General features: G+C 41.8%; 2 protein-coding genes across 7 annotated transcripts in view; one reads left to right on the forward strand and one right to left on the reverse strand.

Annotated features, from left to right (window-relative positions):
* The window catches only part of LOC113821986 (uncharacterized), a 147,163-nt gene extending 137,402 nt beyond the window's left edge, over window positions 1-9,761 (forward strand). Inside the window, exons 24-25 of the mRNA XM_070142739.1 lie at window positions 6,664-6,763; window positions 6,956-9,761. Coding sequence (XP_069998840.1) covers window positions 6,664-6,763; window positions 6,956-8,646 — 1,791 coding nt within the window. The 3' untranslated portion in view covers window positions 8,647-9,761. The remainder of the gene's footprint in view (window positions 1-6,663; window positions 6,764-6,955) is intronic.
* Window positions 9,762-12,277: 2,516 nt separating this feature from the next.
* The window catches only part of Csk (C-terminal Src kinase), a 296,171-nt gene continuing 290,948 nt past the window's right edge, over window positions 12,278-17,500 (reverse strand). For all 6 annotated transcript variants that reach the window (XM_070142740.1, XM_070142744.1, XM_070142741.1 and 3 more), the window contains 2 exons: window positions 16,903-16,995; window positions 12,278-16,732 (listed from right to left, as the gene is read on the reverse strand). In XM_070142740.1, the coding sequence (XP_069998841.1) occupies window positions 16,646-16,732; window positions 16,903-16,995 (180 nt within the window). In that variant the 3' untranslated portion in view covers window positions 12,278-16,645. The remainder of the gene's footprint in view (window positions 16,733-16,902; window positions 16,996-17,500) is intronic.

The following is a 17,500-nucleotide window of genomic DNA, read 5'->3' on the forward strand; positions in this document are numbered from 1 at the left end:
CTTCTTCTTCTCTTCTCCTATCTTCTTCTCTCTCTTTCTCTCTTCTCTTCTCCTCTCTCTTTCTCACTTCTCTTCTCCTCTCTCTCTTCTCTCTCTCTTCTCTTCTCTTCTCCTTCTTCTCTCTCTTCTCTTTCTCTCTCTCTCTTCTTCTCTCTTCTTCTTTCTCTTCTCTCTTCTTCTTCTTCTTCTTCTTCTTCTTCTTCTTCTCTTCTCTTATCTTTCCTCTTCTTCTTCTTCTCTCCTGTCTCTCTTTATCTCTTTCTCTTCTTCTTCTCCTCTCTCTCTTTATCTCTTCTTCTTCCTTCCTCTCTTCTTCTTCTTCTTCCTCTCTCTCTCTTCTTCTTCTCTCTCTCTTCTCTTCTTCCTTCTCTCTCCTCTCTCTTCTTCTTCTCTCTCTCTCTCTCTCCTTCCTCTCTCTCCCTTCTCTTCTTCCTTCTCTTCTCTTCTTCTCTCTCTTTCTTCTTCTTTCTCCTTCTTCTCTTCTCTTCTTCTTCCTCTCTCTTTCTTCTTTCTTCTCTCTCTTCTTCTCTTCTTCCTCCTCTTCTTCCTTCTTCTTCTTCTTCTTTCTTCTTCTTCTCCTCTCTTCTTCTTCTTCTTCCTCTTCTTCTCTCTTCTCTTTTCTCCTCCTCTCCTCTTCCTCTTCTCTCTCTCTCTCTTCTTCTCTTCTTCTTCTCCTCTCTCTCTCTATCTCTTCTCTTCTCTCTTTCTCTCTCTCTTCTCTCTTCTCTTCTCCTCTCTTTCGCTTTCTCTCTTCTCTCCTTTCTCCTCTCTCTTTCTCTCTCTCTCTCTCTCTCTCTCTTCTCTTTCTCTCTCTCTCTTCTCTCTCTCTCTCTTCTCTTCTCTCTTCTCTTCTCTTTCTCTCTCTCTCTTTCTCTCTTCTCTTCTCCTCGTCTCTCTTCTCTTCTCCTCTCTCTTTCTCTCTTCTCTTCTCCTCTCTCCTTCCTCCTCCTCTTCTTCTCTCTTCTCTTCTCTTCTCCTCTCCTCTCTCTTTTTCTCGTCTTCCTTCTTTCTCCTCTTCTTCTTCTCTTCTCGCTTTCTTCTCTTCTTCTCTTCTTCTTCTTCTTCTTCTTCTTCTTCTCTCTCTCTTCTTCTCTCTTCTTCTTCTTCTTCTTCTTCTTCTTCTTCTTCTTCCTCTCTCTCTTTCTCTTTTCTTCCTTCTCCTTCTTCTCTTCTTCTTCTTCTTCTTCTTCTCTCTCTTCTTCTCTCTTCTTCTTCTTCTTCTTCTTCTTCTTCTTCTTCTTCTCTCTTCCTCTTTCTCCTCTTCCTCTTCTTCTTTCTCTTCTTCTTCTTCTTCTTCTTCTTCTTCTTCCTCTCTGTCTCTCTCTTTCTCTCTTTCTTATCTTCTCTTTCTTCTTTCTTCTTCTTCCTCCTCTCCTCTCTCTCTTTCTCTCTCTCTCTTTCTCTTCTCCTCTCTCTCTCTTTCTTCTTCTTCTTCTTCTTCTTCTTCTTCAGTCTTCTTCTTCTTCTTCTTCCTCTTGTTCTTCCTTCTCCTTCTCCTCTTCTTCTTTTTCTTCCTTTTCTTCTTCTTACTTCTTCTTCTTCTTCTCTCTCTCTTCTCTTCTTCTTCTTCTCTCTCTTTTTCTTTCTTCTTCTTCTTCTTCTTCTTCTTCTTCTTCTTCTTCTTCTTCTTCTTCTTCTTCTTCTTCTTCTTCTCTCTCTTCTCTTCTCTTTCTCTCTTCTCTTCTCCTCTTCTCTCTCTTCTCTTCTCTTCCTCTTCTCCTCTCTCTCTTTCTCTCTTCTCTTCTCCTCTCTTCTCTTTTCTCTCTCTCTTCTCCTCTCTCTCTTTCTCTTCTTCTTCTTCTCTTCTTCTCCTCTCTCTCTTTCTCTCTTCTCCTCTTCTTCTTCTTCTTCCTTCTTCCTTCCTCTTCCTTCTCTTCTTCTTCTTTCTTCTTCTTCTCCTTCTCTTCTTCTTCGTCTTCTTCTCTTCTCCTCTCGCGTTCTCTTTCTCTTCTTTCTTTCTTCTCTTCTCTTTCTCCTCCTCTCTCTCTTTCTCTTCTTCTTCTTCTTCTCTTCTTCTCCTCTCCTCTCTCTCTCTTCTCTCTTCTCTTCTCCTCTCTCTCTTCTCTCTTCTCTTCTCCTCTCTCTCTTCTCTCTTCTCTTCCCCTCTCTCTCTTCTCTTCTCCTCTCTCTTTCTCCCTTCTCTTCTCCTCTCTCTTTCTCTCTTCTCTTCTCCTCTCTCTTTCTCACTTCTCTTCTCCTCTCTCTCTTCTCTCTTCTCTCTTCTCTTCTCCTCTCTCTCTTCTCTCTTCTCCTCTCTCTCTTCTCTCTTCTCTTCTCCTCTCTCTCTTCTCTCTTCTCTTCTCCTCTCTCTCTTCTCTCTTCTCTTCTCCTCTCTCTCACTTTCTCTTCTTCTTCTTCTTCTTCTTCTCCTCTCTCTCTTTCTCTCTTCTCTTCTCTTCTCCTCTCTCTTTCTCTTCCCTTCTCTTTCTCCTCTCCTCTCTCTCTTTCTCTCTTCTCTTCTCCTTCTCCTCTACCTTCTCTCTTCTCTTCTCCTTCTCCTCTCTCTTCCCTTCTCTCTTCTTCCCCTCTCTCCTCTCTTCATTCTCTCTTCTCTTCTCTTCTTTCTCACTTCTCTTCTCCTCTCTCACTTTCTCTCTTCTCTTCTCCTCTCTCTCTTTCTCCCTTCTCTTCCCCTCTCTCTCTCTCTCTTCTCTTCTCCTCTCTCTTTCTCTCTTCTCCTCTCTCTCTTTCTCTCTTCTCTTCTCCTCTCTCTCTTTCTCTCTTCTCTTCTCCTGTCTCTCTTTCTCTCTCTTTCTCTCTTCTCTTCTCTTCTCCTCTCTCTCTTTATCTCTCTTTCTCTCTTCTCCTCTCTCTCTTTCTCTCTTCTCTTCTCTTCTCCTCTCTTCTCCTCTCTCTCTTTCTCTCTTCTCTTCTCTTCTCTTCTCTTCTCCTCTCTCTTTCTCTCTTTCTCTCTTCTTCTTCTCCTCTCTCTCTTCTCTCTTTCTCTTCTGCTTCTCTTCTCCTTCTCCTCTCTCTCTCTTCTCTCTTCTCTTCTCCTCTCCTCTCTCTCTTTCTCTCTTCTCTTCTCCTCTCCTCTCTCTCTCTTTCTCTCTTCTCTTCTCTCTCTTTCTCTCTTCTCTTCTATCTCTCTCTCTTCTCTTCTCCTCTTTCTCTCTTCTCTTCTCCTCTCTCTGTTTCTCTCTTTCTCTCTTCTCTTCTCATCTCTCTCTTTCTCTTTTTCTCTCTTCTCTTCTCCTCTCTCTCTTTCTCTCTTTCTCTCTTCTCTTCTCCTCTCTTCTCTTCTCTTCTCTCTTCTCTCTCTTCTCTCTTTCTCCTCTCTCTTTCTCTCTTTCTCTCTTCTCTTCTCCTCTCTCTTCTTCTCTCTTTCTCTCTCTCTCTCTCTCTCTCTTTCCTCTCTTTCTCTCTTCTCTTCTCCTCTCTCTCTTTCTCTCTTCTCTTCTCTTCTCCTCTCTCTCTCTTCTCTTCTCTTCTCTTCTCCTCTCTCTCTTTCTCTCTTCTCTTCTCTTCTCTTCTCTTCTCCTCTCTCTCTTTCTCTCTTCTCTTCTCTTCTCTTCTCTTCTCCTCTCTCTCTTTCTCTCTTCTCTTCTCTTCTCCTCTCTCTCTTTCTCTCTTTCTCTCTTCTCTTCTCCTCTCTCTCTTTCTCTCTTTCTCTCTTCTCTTCTCCTCTCTCTCTTTCTCTCTTCTCTTCTCCTCTCTCTCTTTCTCTCTTCTCTTCTCCTCTCTCTCTTTCTCTCTTCTCTTCTCTTCTCCTCTCTCTCTTTCTCTCTTCTCTTCTCTTCTCCTCTCTCTCTTTCTCTCTTCTCTTCTCTTCTCTCTCCTCTCTCTCTTTCTCTCTTTCTCTCTTCTTCTTCTCCTCTCTCTCTTCTCTCTGTCTCTATTCTTCTTCTCCTCTCTCTCTTTCTCTTTTTCTCTCTTTCTCTCTTCTCTTCTCCTTCTCCTCTCTCTCTCTTCTCTTCTTCTCTCTTCTCATCTCTTCTTTCTCTCTTCTCTTCTCCTCTCTCTCTCTTCTCTTCTCCTCTCTCTCTCTCTCTTCTCTTCTCCTCTCTCTCTTTCTCTCTCCTCTCTCCTGCTCTCTCCTGTCTCTCTTTCTCTCCTCCTCTTCTCTCTCTTTCTCTCTTCTCTTCTCATCTCTCTCTTTCTCTCTTTCTCTCTTCTCTTCTCATCTCTCTCTTTCTCTCTTCTCTTCTCTTCTCTCTCTTTCTCTCTTTCTCTCTTCTCTTCTCCTCTCCTCTCTCTTTTTCTCTCTTTCTCTCTTCTCTTTTCCTCTCTCTTTTTCTCTCTTCTCTCCTCCTCTCTCTCTTTCTCTCTTTCTCTCTTCTCTTCTCTCTCTCTTTCTCTCTTTCTCTCTTCTCTTCTCCTCTCTCTCTCCTCTCTCTTTCTTTCTTTCTTTCTTCTTCTTCTCTTCTCTTCTCCCTCTCTTCTCTTTTCTCGTCTCCTCTTTTCTCTCCTCTCCTCCTCTTCCTCTTCCTTCCTCTTCCTCTTCTCCTTCTTTCTCTTTCTTTCTCTTTCACTTTGTCTTTCTCTTTCACTTTCTCTTTCACGTTCTCTTTCTTTCTCTCTTTCTTCTTTCTCTTCTTCTTTCTTCTTCTCCTCTCTCTTCTTTCTCTCCTCTTTCTTCTCCTCTCCTTCTTCTTCCTCTTCCTCTTTCCTCCTTCTTCCTTTCTCTTTCCTCTTTCTCTTTCTCTTCTCTCTTTCTCTTTCACTTTCTCTTTCACATTCTCTTTCTCTTTCTAATTCTCTTCTCTTTCTACTTCTCTTCTCTTCTTCTTCTCTTCTCTTTCTCTTCTTTCTTCCTCTTCTCTTTCTTCTTCTCTTTCTTCTTCTCTTTCTTCTTCTCTCTTCTCTTCTCCTCCTCATCTCTTTCTCTTCTTTCTCTCTTCTCTTCTCTCTCTCTCTTCTCTCTCTTCTCTCTTCTCTTCTCCTCTCTCTCTTCTCTCTCTTCTTCTTCTTCTTCTTCTCTTCTCTTCTCTTCTTCTTCTTCTTCTCCTTCCTGTCTCTTCTTCTTCTTCTTCTTCTTCTCTCTCTCTTCTCTTCTCCTCTCTTCTCTTTCTCCTCTTCCTCTTCTTCCTCTCTCTCTTTCTCTCCTCTCTTCTCCTCTCTCTCTTTCTCTCTTCTCTTCTCCTCTCTCTCTCCTCTCTCCTCTCCTCTCTGTCTCTTCTCTTCTTCTTCTTCCTTCTCTCCCTCCTCCTCTCCCTCCTCTCCTCTCCTCTCCCTCTCCTCTCTTCCTTCTCTCTTCTTCTCTTTCTCTTCTCTTCTCTCCTCTCTCTTTCTCTCTCCTCCTCCTCCTCCTCTTCCCTCCTTCTCCTCTCCCTCCTCTCCTCTCCTTCCTCCTCCCTCCTCTCCTCTCTCTCCTCTCCTCTCCTCCTCTCCTCTCCTTCCTCTCTCCTCCTCTCCCTCTCCTCTCCTCTCCTCTCCTCCTCCTCTCCTCTCCTCTTCCTCTCTCTTCTCCTTCTCTTCTTCTTCTCTTCTCTTCTCTTCTCTCTTCTTGCTCTCCTCTCCTCTTTCTCTTTCTCTCTTGACTCTTCTCCTCTCCTCTCTCCTCTTCCTCTTCTCTCTTCTCTTCCTCTCTCCTCTCCTGTCTCTCCTCCTCTTCTCTTCTCCTCTCTCTCTTTCTCTCTTTCTCTTCTCTCTCTTCTTCTCTCTTTCCTCTTTCTCTCTTCTCTTTCTCTCTTCTTCTCCTTCTCCTCTCTCTCTTTCTCCTCTCCTCCTCTCTCCTCCTCTCCTCTCCTCTCCTCTCCTCTCCTCCTCTTCTCCCTTCCCCCTCTCTTCTCTCCTCCTTCTTCTCCTCCTTCTCTCTTCTTCTCTTCTTCTTCTTCTTTCTTCTTCTTCTTCTTCTTCTCTCTTCTCTCTTCTTCTTCTTCTCTCTTCTTCTTCTTCTTCTTCTCTCTTCTCTTCTCCTCTCTCTCTTTCTCTCTTTCTCTCTTCTCCTCTTTTCCTCTTCTCTCTCTCTTTCTCTCTTCTCTTTTCTTCTCTTCTCTTTTCTTCCTTCTCCTCTCTTTTCTTCTCCTCTCTTTCTCTTTTCTTCTCTCTTCTCCTCTCTTTCTCTTCTCTTCTCTTCTCTTCCTCTCTCTCTTTCTCTTCTCTTCCTCTCTTCTCTTCTTCTTCTCTCTCTCTCTCTCTTCTCTTTCTCTTCTTCTTCTTCTTCTCTTCTCTTCTCTTCTCTTCTCTTCTCTTCTCTTCTCTCTCTCCCTCTCCTCTCCTCTCTCTCCTCTCCTCTCCTCTCCTCTCCTCTCCTCTCCTCCTCTCCTCTCCTCTCCCTCTCCTCTCCTCTCCTTCCTCCTCCTCCTCTCCTCTCCTCTCCCTCCTCCTCTCCTCTCCTCTCCTCCTCCTCCTCTTCTCTCTTCTCTCTCTTCTCTCTTCTCTTCTCTTCTCTCTCTCTTTCTCTCTTCTTCTTTCTCTCTTTCTCTTCTCCCCTTCTCTCTCTCTCTCTCTTCTCTTTCTCTTCTCTTCTCTCTCTCTCTTCTCTTCTCTTCTCTCTTCTCTCTTCTCTTCTCTTCTCTTCTCCTCTCTCTCCTCCCCTTCCCTCATATCTCCTCTCCTCTCTTCCATCTCCTCTCCTCTCTTCCTCTCTCTTCCGTCCTCTCTTTTTTATTTTTTTCTCTATTCTTCTTCTCTTCTCCTTTCCTTTCTCTATTCTTCTTCTCCCCTCTTCGCTATTCAGCTAACAAGACCTGAATGTAATGGCACAACCTTTTCCCGTAGAGCGTGGTGATGCTCCTGGCGTCTGCGTTTGGTAGTCATGACGTCACAGCCCTGCAGTGTTGTAGTGGGGCAGCTCCCGTCGACCAGAACAGCCCTGGAGGTAGGTGTTCTTGCCCGGTCATCTTGTATCATTCGAGCATCATCATTTTTTTTATGGTTGAGTCTTTAGTTTAGGTCCTTTTAAAGCGCACGTCACGTTCTTTAGATTTCCATTGCACTGTTAAGTTTGGTGAATTGTTGGCTCTTTTTACCAGTCATGTCCAAGAACTCTTCTTTAAATTGTGAACTTCAGAGCGTGAGGACGGCGCCGACGACATGGCCGGGACGGAGGGCTGCATGGGCACCCTCATGGCGTGTCGCGGGCCCTCCTACGCTGGTGTCTCCGTCCACAACGCCAACATCCTCCGGGAGGATGATTCCACTGAGTTTCGTGCTCGCGGCGGATCCTTCTGGTCACAGACGACGACGACCTTGGCGCTGTCCGAGACCGGAGAAGTCCTGCCCTCGCCCTCGGACCTCCCGATGGCCAGGGACACCTTCGGCCTCGAGGGCAGAGCAAGACCCCTCTACGCCCGCCAGGGCTCCGGCCTCCACACGGCCAGGAACCTCTTCCTGAGAGGAGCGGACTTGCTCCATGGTGAAGACTCTTCCAGACGGACCCAGGACACGCTCCTTTGTGCCTCATCCCTTTTGGCCCAGACAGAGGGCAGGCTTCATGTTGGACTCAAGAGAAACCTTTCCTACAGCTCTCACCAACCCATTATCCACGAGTTTCCGCTGGAGATGTACCAGGGAAGCCCGAAGAAGGGCCGCGACTCCAGCGGGAGGTACCTGGACATGACGGGGTCGAAGCACAAGAGGAATGGCGCCTCCCTCGTGGACGGCAGCGGGCGGCCGGTCTCAGCGAGGGTCAGGAGGAGTTACGTGAACGTGAAAGATGAGCCGGTGCGCCAGCCGGGGCTGTCAACGACCCAGGGGCACCAGGTACATCCTGAGGACAAGAAGACTGCGAAAAGTTACGTCAATATAACCGAAGATGAGGAAGGAGGAGGAGAAAGTGAAGGAACAGGAGGAGGAGGAGACGACGAACAAGCCAAGACCAAACACCACTACCTGCCCATGACTGTCCATCCGCACAGAATGGTTATACTTCATTCCCCCATAACACCCGATAGTGACGCTGATAGCAATAAAGCAGTTGACATCCAAATAGAAGATCAAGTACAAATAAAAAAAGAGCAAAAAGAAGAGGTTGGCGAAGACGTGGATGACATCCGTAGCTCAAGAGAAAGCCTCAAAACTGAAGAAGTAGAAGCAGCCAACAGTAGACCAGACAAGGTTAAAACGGACGTGCCTCAAGCGTCCCCAACCCCGACGGAATCCACAGACAGCCCCAAGTCCCGCCAGAGCTTCATACGTGAATCGCCTGTCATATTCCAGACGATGGGACACTGTGAAAGCGACCTCTTCCATGCGCCTCTGGAAAACAGCTCTCCTTATTGCAATGGTGCAAACAGGACAGCATTCACCTGTCTACACGCGTGCGGGGAAGCGGGCAACAGTGTGGTGCTCATACTGCCCAGTCCCTGTTGCCACGAGCAGGGCGTCCACACCGCCCACACCGCCCACCAGTCCCCACAGAGAGCGAAAGTCTCGCCTCGCAGGAAGCAGGAGGCGTCGCCCTCCTGCCAGAAACACAGCACCCTGACGCCCCTCAGGCACCAAGGCGTCCCGAAGAACCCAAGCGAGAACCACGCGACGTTGGAGACCCATTACAAAAGAAGTGATTCGCGAGGAACCGCGTCCCCGGCCGAAGACGGAGAGGGAGAACCCGAGAACCAGGAAGAGAACCAAGAAGCAGATGACTTACTCTTCTCCTTGGTTCCCCTTGACTTGGAGGACGACGACGACGACGAAATCTCTCCAGACACACAGGACTGCCTGCCAGTACTAACCAAGAAACCGAGAAACACGGCTTTGTGACTTGTAAACAGAGGTACAAGTGCCACTTCCTTCTGGCTTGTTTAAGAGTCGGATATATTTTAACGGTTAATACATTATGATTGAGTGCGTGAATGAATCTGCGTTTGCTTAGTAAAATATAGTATTATATCAACATAGTTAATATATTCAAATGACTGTCTTCAGACTGAGAATATAATGTTTGAATAATAATCGCAATTTATTTTCTTCCTCGTTTTTTGTTGTTTAGATTTTTTATTTGTTAATATGAAGTCCGTATTTTGTCTTTAATTGTATTCCCCTTCTTGTTTACTTGTTTATATATATATAATTTCTTTTCGTTTGCTTTTCATCACACTTCCATTATTGTATGCTAATTTCTTGTCTTTTCCTCCTTCTCTTCTGCCGATCGTATTCTCCGTTTTTATCATCACGTTTTTCGTTTTCTTCTGTACACTTATGTATTGTGCTATATTGATGTACATATATATTTATATGTTCCTGTTTATTTTTGTTTTCAAATTATTAACATATTTCTTGCATTTTTTTATCATATACTGACTATTCAGTATTTTTTCCTTTGCTCCTTTGGTTGTTTTAGTGTTTGATTTCTGGGAGTGATATTGAATCTACAAATGTCTGTTTTTGTTCAAAGAGCCTAACTGTTTTACATCTACACTGCTCTCTAGAAGGTTAAAGTATGCCACGTTAGTGTAGTAACATAGTAATATTTTTTATGGATATTTTTTATGGGAAAACCTAAAGCGCTATAGATGATAATAAAACGATGATGATAATAATGGTAATAATATTAACTGTAATGTCTCAGGATATTTTATAACACAATGAAGTTGAGTGTATTTTGTGTTGTTACAATGATAATGATATTGTATGTGTATATATAGATGATATATCGTGGAGCCTTTTTTATGAATTATTTTGGTGTTGACACTTTTAATAATGGTATTGTGAGACTTTTAAAAATGGCTTTTCTTATTTTCTTTTGATTTATTACTCGTGTTTTTTTTTCTTTCACGATAGGTTTAAGAAAAAACTTGTTCTTATTTCCCTGTCTAAATCTGCTTGTTTGTATTTTATGTGTTGAAGAAAATTATCTTAAAAGTTGGTAATTTGAAGTCGAGTGTTTTAGTGTTCCCCCATTTTTTTCTAATTACATGCATCTTATGAAATGGTTAAAAAACTACATATATATATTTTTTTCTTTTTTTAATGAAGTTTGTCGTAAGATGTGACTGAATATATTTTTCCTCGGCTGTTGCTGGACTCCTGTGGCATCGATGAGCGTCATGATAAGAGATTCCCGTTGAGACTTCTCACAAACCAACTAATGGAGAGGACAGGCATCTTCATAGGTGAAGATGCGCTTGGCAGGGGGTGGTCATAATTATCTGAAAGACAGTAATATTACTCGAATTTAGCCAGTCGTTATCGTATCCCCCCTTTTCTACGGTACAATTCATACACTGAGCACAAAAACATACTAAATGTATATACATCGAGGAAAGTATTTTTGCATCAACGGTCAGAGCCGTGGTCAAAGGAGAGGCAGGGGTCGGGAAACCAGAGGTCAAATTTAGATTGGCTAGTTGAAGGAGCAAGCCCCTAATAAGGGTACAAAATCTTCATGATTGCCCATGGGTAATGGTTGGAACAAATAAATGTGCTAGACCTCTGAGGTCATATAGCAATATGGTGAAGTACTGTGGTGAAAAGGGTATAGGAGTTAACGTTTAGTATACAGAGTGTTAAATGTCAAAGGTCCCCCCCCATTCCCTTGCCAGCTGTTGTAAGGGGGGGGCGAGGACTGGGACGCAATGCTCGGAATCTCCCCTACCTTGGGCCTCAGCCCACGACTCGACTAATTTTACACGGTATTCTTCCCCTTCTACTATCTACTTCCTAAGGTGTAAGAGCCGTGCTGAAACGGCCTGAGGGAGCCATGGGCACGGTATTCCCCTGTTTTAGTTATCTAGCCTTAACCCTCAAAGGGACCCTGAGGGGCGGACCATTTCTTTTCCCAGCATAGTCTAGACTTACCATGGCCAATAATAAAGACGTTATACCCTTGTTAGGGCCCCCCCAATCCCTTGTCCGTTGTTGTCGTGGGGGGGCTTGGGAGACGGAGACAGACCCAATACAGGGATCTCCCCTGTCTAGGGCCTCAGCCCTCGCTTAACTAATTTTGCATGGTCTTTCCCCCCTCCAGCTTTTTGTTTTCGTCCCTTCTCCAACCCCTTCTACTATCTACTTCCTAAGGCGTAAGAGCCGTGCTGAAAGGATGAACGGCCTGCGGGAACTATGGGCACGGTATTCCCGACTAATCTAGCCCTTACAGGGGCTCTGGGGGGTGGACTGTTTATTTCCTTTTAAATAATCAAGGCTTCCCATGGCCAGTAATGAAGATGTAATACCCCTATTAGGGGCAATGAGGCTTGTCCCTTCATCAAATAGCCCCACCGGCTCCCCGATCCCAGGCTCTCCTTTGACCAAGACTCCGATCATTGAAACTACTACCCACTCCTCAATGCCTACTTGTGCATTACCCACCCAAGCAGACTCAATCTCCAGAAGACATCCCTACCCTCCCAACTTCCTCAAATTCATCAACTCTACCCCTACAACCTTCTTCATCAAACACCCCAACCTCCCTTATTACTACCTTACATCCGTAATTCTCCATCTCTCCGTAATACTACCCCCTCAACAACGGTCCCGCTTCCACCACCAACCCTACAAATATCTTAACTACTCTATTTAGCCCAGCTAAATGAGACCGATTTTTCATGATCCCCCCCCTCCTTACTCAGGCAGCACTCTTCTCTTTCAACAATATCTCCAAAAAACAAAAAAAAAAAAAAAAAAAAATTTTTTTTTTTTTTTTTTTTTTTTTTTTTTTCCCAAAACCAGGACGTGACCCATCAGGTCTACCTTTGCCTCAGCTCCACAATTTGCAATCTTTCCCTCAGCTATTTGTTCATCCCTCCCAACACCTCACACTCTCCAGACGAGACCTCTAAGTGGGCCCCAACTTGGCATAACTCCCGACTAAACTGCCCTCCCCAACACAGTACTTATTCTAATCGGCTCAGGCCAGTAATGTATTTCCTATAGGGTAGAGTCCCCTTTCCGTACCCGGCGCCCGATCCAGCTCCTCCAGTCTCGTAACAGTCCAGACTCTGAAGCTGAAGCCACTAATGCAAGTAATATCAAAACTAGCTGATCTCTCTGGCAACCCCATCTCTGCAGTTCAACTTCATCCAACTCTACCCTTCCCTTCTTCACCAAGATTCCAATTTCTACATTCAACCTCTTTTGCCACTCTAAATCCAGACACCCAAATCTCAACCACAGCTACAATCTCAACTACAGCCCCAGCACCATCCCCTTTCCCTCCCCGCACTACCTGCAGTAGACAGACAAACGTTCCCCCCTTCTTCCCCTATCGCACACGCACCTCCACCTACCTTTAACTTTACTCCTCAGACACCAGTCTCCTCTTCCCCCCCCCCCCTCTCATAAGAAAACCTTTGTCCCACAATACTCTCCAACCAACTCCACTCCAGTCTGTCTCCGTCACACACACACACATGTACGTGTAATATATATACAGGAAAAACAAGAAAACACTGAAAATGTAGTACTTTTATTGTTCTCCATTTATGAACAATTAAATAAAAGCCACACACAAAAAAATTATTTTGTAAGCTGAAGTGATTTTAAGCTTTCATTGATGTTTCACTAAAAAGATCTGGTTAAAAAATAAAAATTTGCTCCAATTGAATATCTACAACTCATAATAAAAAAAAGGATACACAATTGAACTACTGCAGTTCATTGTCAAAAACGAAGATAAAAAGGAAGAAAAAATAATAAAAAAAACAGCACTTTCCAAAACTTGCTTTTTACAATTTGTGTTTATTTTTTTAACTACAAACTTACCTGGCTTAACCTAATGACCAGCACACCACTACTTTCATAGCTACTTATAGCACATCACTGGTGTGGTATTAATCCAGTTCTCTTACAACATTAGAAAAAAAAATAGTTTTCCTTAAAAATCCATAAAAAATGTTTTCTAGTCCAGAACTTGACTGTTTTAGAACGGCATTCTTCTCACACTTGGAAAGTGCGTCCAGGAGAGTAAGTCCTCAGCCAGAGGTTATACAAGCTTTATTTTCTTTTTAAAACAATGCTTGTGGAAAGCAAAAGCAAAATTTACGTCTTGAAGTGAACATTTGAATTAAAAGAAAATAAAGAAAAAATATATATATTTCCTGTCACTAATAGTTTTCATTAGTACCTCCAAAATATATACATATATATCAAATTAAATAAACATGTAATAAAAACAAAAGCCAATTGGTTCCTGTATCAAAGGAACTTTTAGATAGGTTTCCTCAGCCTCATAAACAAATGACCTGGATGCACTTTGACCTTACTTACTAAATCTAGACCTTCCATTCGCTTGAGCACACACAAATACTGGGTAATAGAGGCTCACACATTGAAGAGAACCTTGGGAAAAAAAGATCACCAATGTTACATGAAGTCTGACACAATAACATCTCCATGGAAGAAACATTTCAGAATATATTAATGAAAATACTATAGTTCCACATTTATTACCAAGTTGTAAATGGCAAGTATTATAAATGCTAGAAGTCTATCTGGCATTACTCTTCACATATCAAAAATATAATCAACAAACACATACCTATATGCTTTATCAATTCCATCCAATAGGAATTAAGGAGATAATTAAGTTACAAGATTTTTTTTTCTTTTTCTTTCTTTTTTTTGAATGGTAAGTGTTTAATGCCAATTTGCAAGAAATGCAAATCAACAAATAATCCTTCTACAGTTCTCATGTTGAGATCTGACATGTGGCAATACTATTCAATACCATAAGTTACAATCAAGACAAGATGATCAACTTTGAAATACTGCTACTTTTTTATCCAAATAAACTTCTGTCATCACAAAATGTTTACAGTTCATCAGCCATGAACAGGTCACATTGAACAAACATTTAACTGTTATTTATTGTTATTTATCGACCAAACCCTGAACATCAAAGGTACAACCAAGTTGGTCAAGCTTCAGAATAACACAGACATGGCATTTACACACAGCCAAATCCCTACTGATAAGGCATCTTCCTCAATAAGCGGCTAAATGCCTTCTAATAAAAACAAATAATAATGAAAGAAAAAAAAAGGAATGGTTCATCAGTTTCTCTTTTTCTTTCTATTCTTCTCCTTCTTCCCTCTAACAAAACAGATACAATTCATCCATAATTGTTGTTGTTTCACATTGGTAAAAAAAAAAAAAAAAAAAATCAAAGATGAATGATTGGTTTTACATTTTCTTCTTTGTTTGAACTGTTGTCAGGGTTAAAATACGAGACCCCCATTCCAAGGTACCGGAACTGGGATGTCTTAAGATATGTTATGAGCACCATAGATAATCCCAGGATATAAATTTTGGCTAGTTCCTTCCTTGCCAAAGTTCCTTGTGGTGGGGAATGGAGACAGTCAACGCAAAAATTACAGTACAGTGATGCCACCTTATGACTTCATGACCACTACGCATTTCCTATAAGTGTACAAAAGCACAGGGCTTTATATTTCCAATCCATGAATATGATGTATTTTTTTTTTCTTCTCCAGTCTAACAAACTATTCCTATTTCTTTTCATCTCGACCTTTTAACCTAATGCTGCCAGGTAATCTTATTGTTTGCTGTCGTTTTCTTTTGTGAATTTTGTTTGCACGTAGATGGCTTCGTAAGTGCTCAGCCTCCAAGGAGCCAATTAGTAAGGCTACGGACCCACAGCCTATTTCCACTTTCTTAATGTTTTTTTTTTTCTAATATCTTTTTCTAATGCTGTTAATATCAATGGTGTTGTTATTGTTGTTGACATTATGATTATAATGTTATTTACAATAATAATAGCAATAAAAAATAAAAACCAAATCTTTCTAGAAATCAAGGAAAAGGGGTAAAAGGTGAGCTAGATAGGACTAGTAGCTGACTCCTTGGTGGTTAAGCACTTGTGGAGCCATCTATGTGTGAAGGCAATCAGTAAACAAAAAGAGACAGTCAACATGGCATGTATTCTTACTATCCTGTCAACAATAGGTTAATGAGGACAAAGCTCATATATTCTTTATATAAGTACTCGCATGTATATGCAATGGTATGTTTCACACACACACACACACATGCACATGTATACGCATACGCATATGTACACGCACATGTACATGCACACACCCACGCCCACACATGCACACACAAGCATGTTCACAGACAAATGAAAAATAAAACAACTTAAAGGCAAATCACAATTTGTTTAGATAAGAGCCCTAACCCTAATACCAAATAGGCTGTATCAGATGACTCCACTTCACCACATAATACAGTAGTTAAGAAAGAGAACATATATCGGTGACAAAGCTGATGCGAGTACAATGAAGAATGAAGGTAAATTCAGAAAGGCTTTGAAGATAATCATGCTGTTTGCTATTTGATACTGGAAATAATTGTCATACTGAATTATGTTTATCTGCAATTTCTTGGTACCAAGTACTTTTGAAAGCAGTAAGAATGATGACAAAATCTGGCATGAAGTGGTGCTGATTTTGATTTCTGAAATTACATCTTGCTCAAAAAGAACAGAAATCTGGGCTGTACACCCAAGCATGCATGTCATGTGTATATTTATTCACTGACGCACTTCTCACACACAATAATTACACTTACATGTGGTACACGAACTTTTCTTCATGTTAGATACAGAAAAAAAGAAATAATAATGGCATAACCAGCCCACAAGTTTAGTAGGATATACATTAGTCAAGACTCTAAATCAAGCCTAATGATAATCATCTTGTCCCCCTACAACAACACAGTACACAGTACGAGGCTTGGTGGTGAGGGTTGGGAGGGGAATCAACTACAGTCCTCTTGTCCCGAAAGCAGTCAACAAAGCCTTCGATAAAACAATCACAAATCAATCACGATACCCCAACAAAACCAAAGAAAATTTAAAAATCACAATGTGCACAGCAGTAAAAAATTTTAGCGACATGTCCATGTTGTCTCTGCACTTTGTTTAGTTTTTCTTATCTTTTCAATTTCACTCTGTTTCAAAAGTCTACAACTTTATCAGTTACAGAAAACTAACAATATAATATGAAAACAAAATCAAAATAATACTCTGAAGGAAAAAAAATCATATCAACTATATTACAAAAATACTAATAACATAGTGCCAGCTTCACACTACACAGGAACATATATGATCTCTAAATACAGCAATTATTTAGGAGATTTTTTTTAATTCATTTTTTTTCTTTTATCTTCGGCATTGCTCACTTGTCGCAGCTAGATAAAAAAAAAGAAAAGAAAAAAAAAAGCTATTGTGAAGAGAGACAGTAATGTTGCACCCTCTCCAGAAGCGGCCCTTAACACAGAACACAGACACCAAATACACACCCTCTCCTGGACTCTAAAATAAACTCAAATCAATGATTGACAAAAAAACAAAAAACAAAACAAAAAAATAATAATCAAAATCATCATATCAACATTTCAGACATTCGTCATGTAGTTAAAGACACTAAATTGAAAGTTAAGTCTGGAGGGACAAATGCTCAGGTGTCCTGGGCTTAATACCTGATTTGTAACATTCTTCTTTCTGTTCGTTTATACACATGTAATGAACACACATTACAGAAGTAACATCACCAGTCTGTCTCTGTGTCAGACACACCAGAGGAACACGAAGCACTCAAGCTTTGGGAAACACACTTTTCCCACTAGAATGAGCAGGATATGTCGACCTCCAACCAACGCAACAATTCCTCAAGCACTGACGCTCAACTCTATCTCTTCCCTTTGTTAAATGACTTCACTGAAGTTGACACTACTTCAAATCTCTAGCATGATCTAGCATTGGCACCAATTTTAACTATATTTATGCCCCTACTCTAGGTCATGCCAGGCTAGACTGTCGCAGCTGTGTGAGTCGTTTGAGTGCCTCTTGGAATGTGGGTCTACGTTTGCAGTTCTCGTTCCATGCCTGTGGAGGAAAAAAATAATCAGATGATACAGTGGAATACTTTTAAAGTCTCACACACCCGAATTTAAAAGCAACCATTCATAAGTTGAAATTAAATATACAGAACTTTCCTTCCTTTTGTCCCTCTCAAACATATATGTAAAGAAAAGTCTTTTTCAGCAATAACTTACATCCTTCATTAGCTGGTAAACTTCCGGAGGGCAGAGGTCAGGTGCCTCCATGCGGTAACCTTTTTCGACATGTTTCATCACATCTGCTAGTGGCTGTTGTGGGAAGAAAGGGAGACAGTGGTGAAGAAAAGATAAAATGAAAGAATTCTGATCCTGATCAACGTAAAGGGAAAATACGATTGCCATTCTTCAAATTCTTCAAGCATTTCCACTCCTTTTCTTTTGCTCTGCAATGAAAATCTGACTTAGCAACTACTAAAACATGTGCATCTTCTACCATACATGGAGTGAAAATATGTTACCTATACTGAAAGTACTATATATATTTCTTGTTAATGAACCCTTTAAAACTAGGTGACATGGCTATCATATCATGGAGGAGAAAAAATGCCTTGCCACAAGTGAAGAAAGCTTTTAAATGGTGATTAGACTCAGTGGGTATTTAAGAGGACTCTTGCATGGTAAGTACCATCCACGAGCCATGACTGAAAGAGTGCCGGCTCCAGGGAGGATGATATTTCCATGCTCAGGACCCTATTCCTGGCCACAGTGACCAGCAGTGCAGGGTGTATAACAGAAAATTGAACATCACAAAAAT

The sequence above is a fragment of the Penaeus vannamei genome, chromosome 29 (assembly GCF_042767895.1).
Source record: "Penaeus vannamei isolate JL-2024 chromosome 29, ASM4276789v1, whole genome shotgun sequence".
Classification (NCBI taxonomy): domain Eukaryota; kingdom Metazoa; phylum Arthropoda; class Malacostraca; order Decapoda; family Penaeidae; genus Penaeus; species Penaeus vannamei.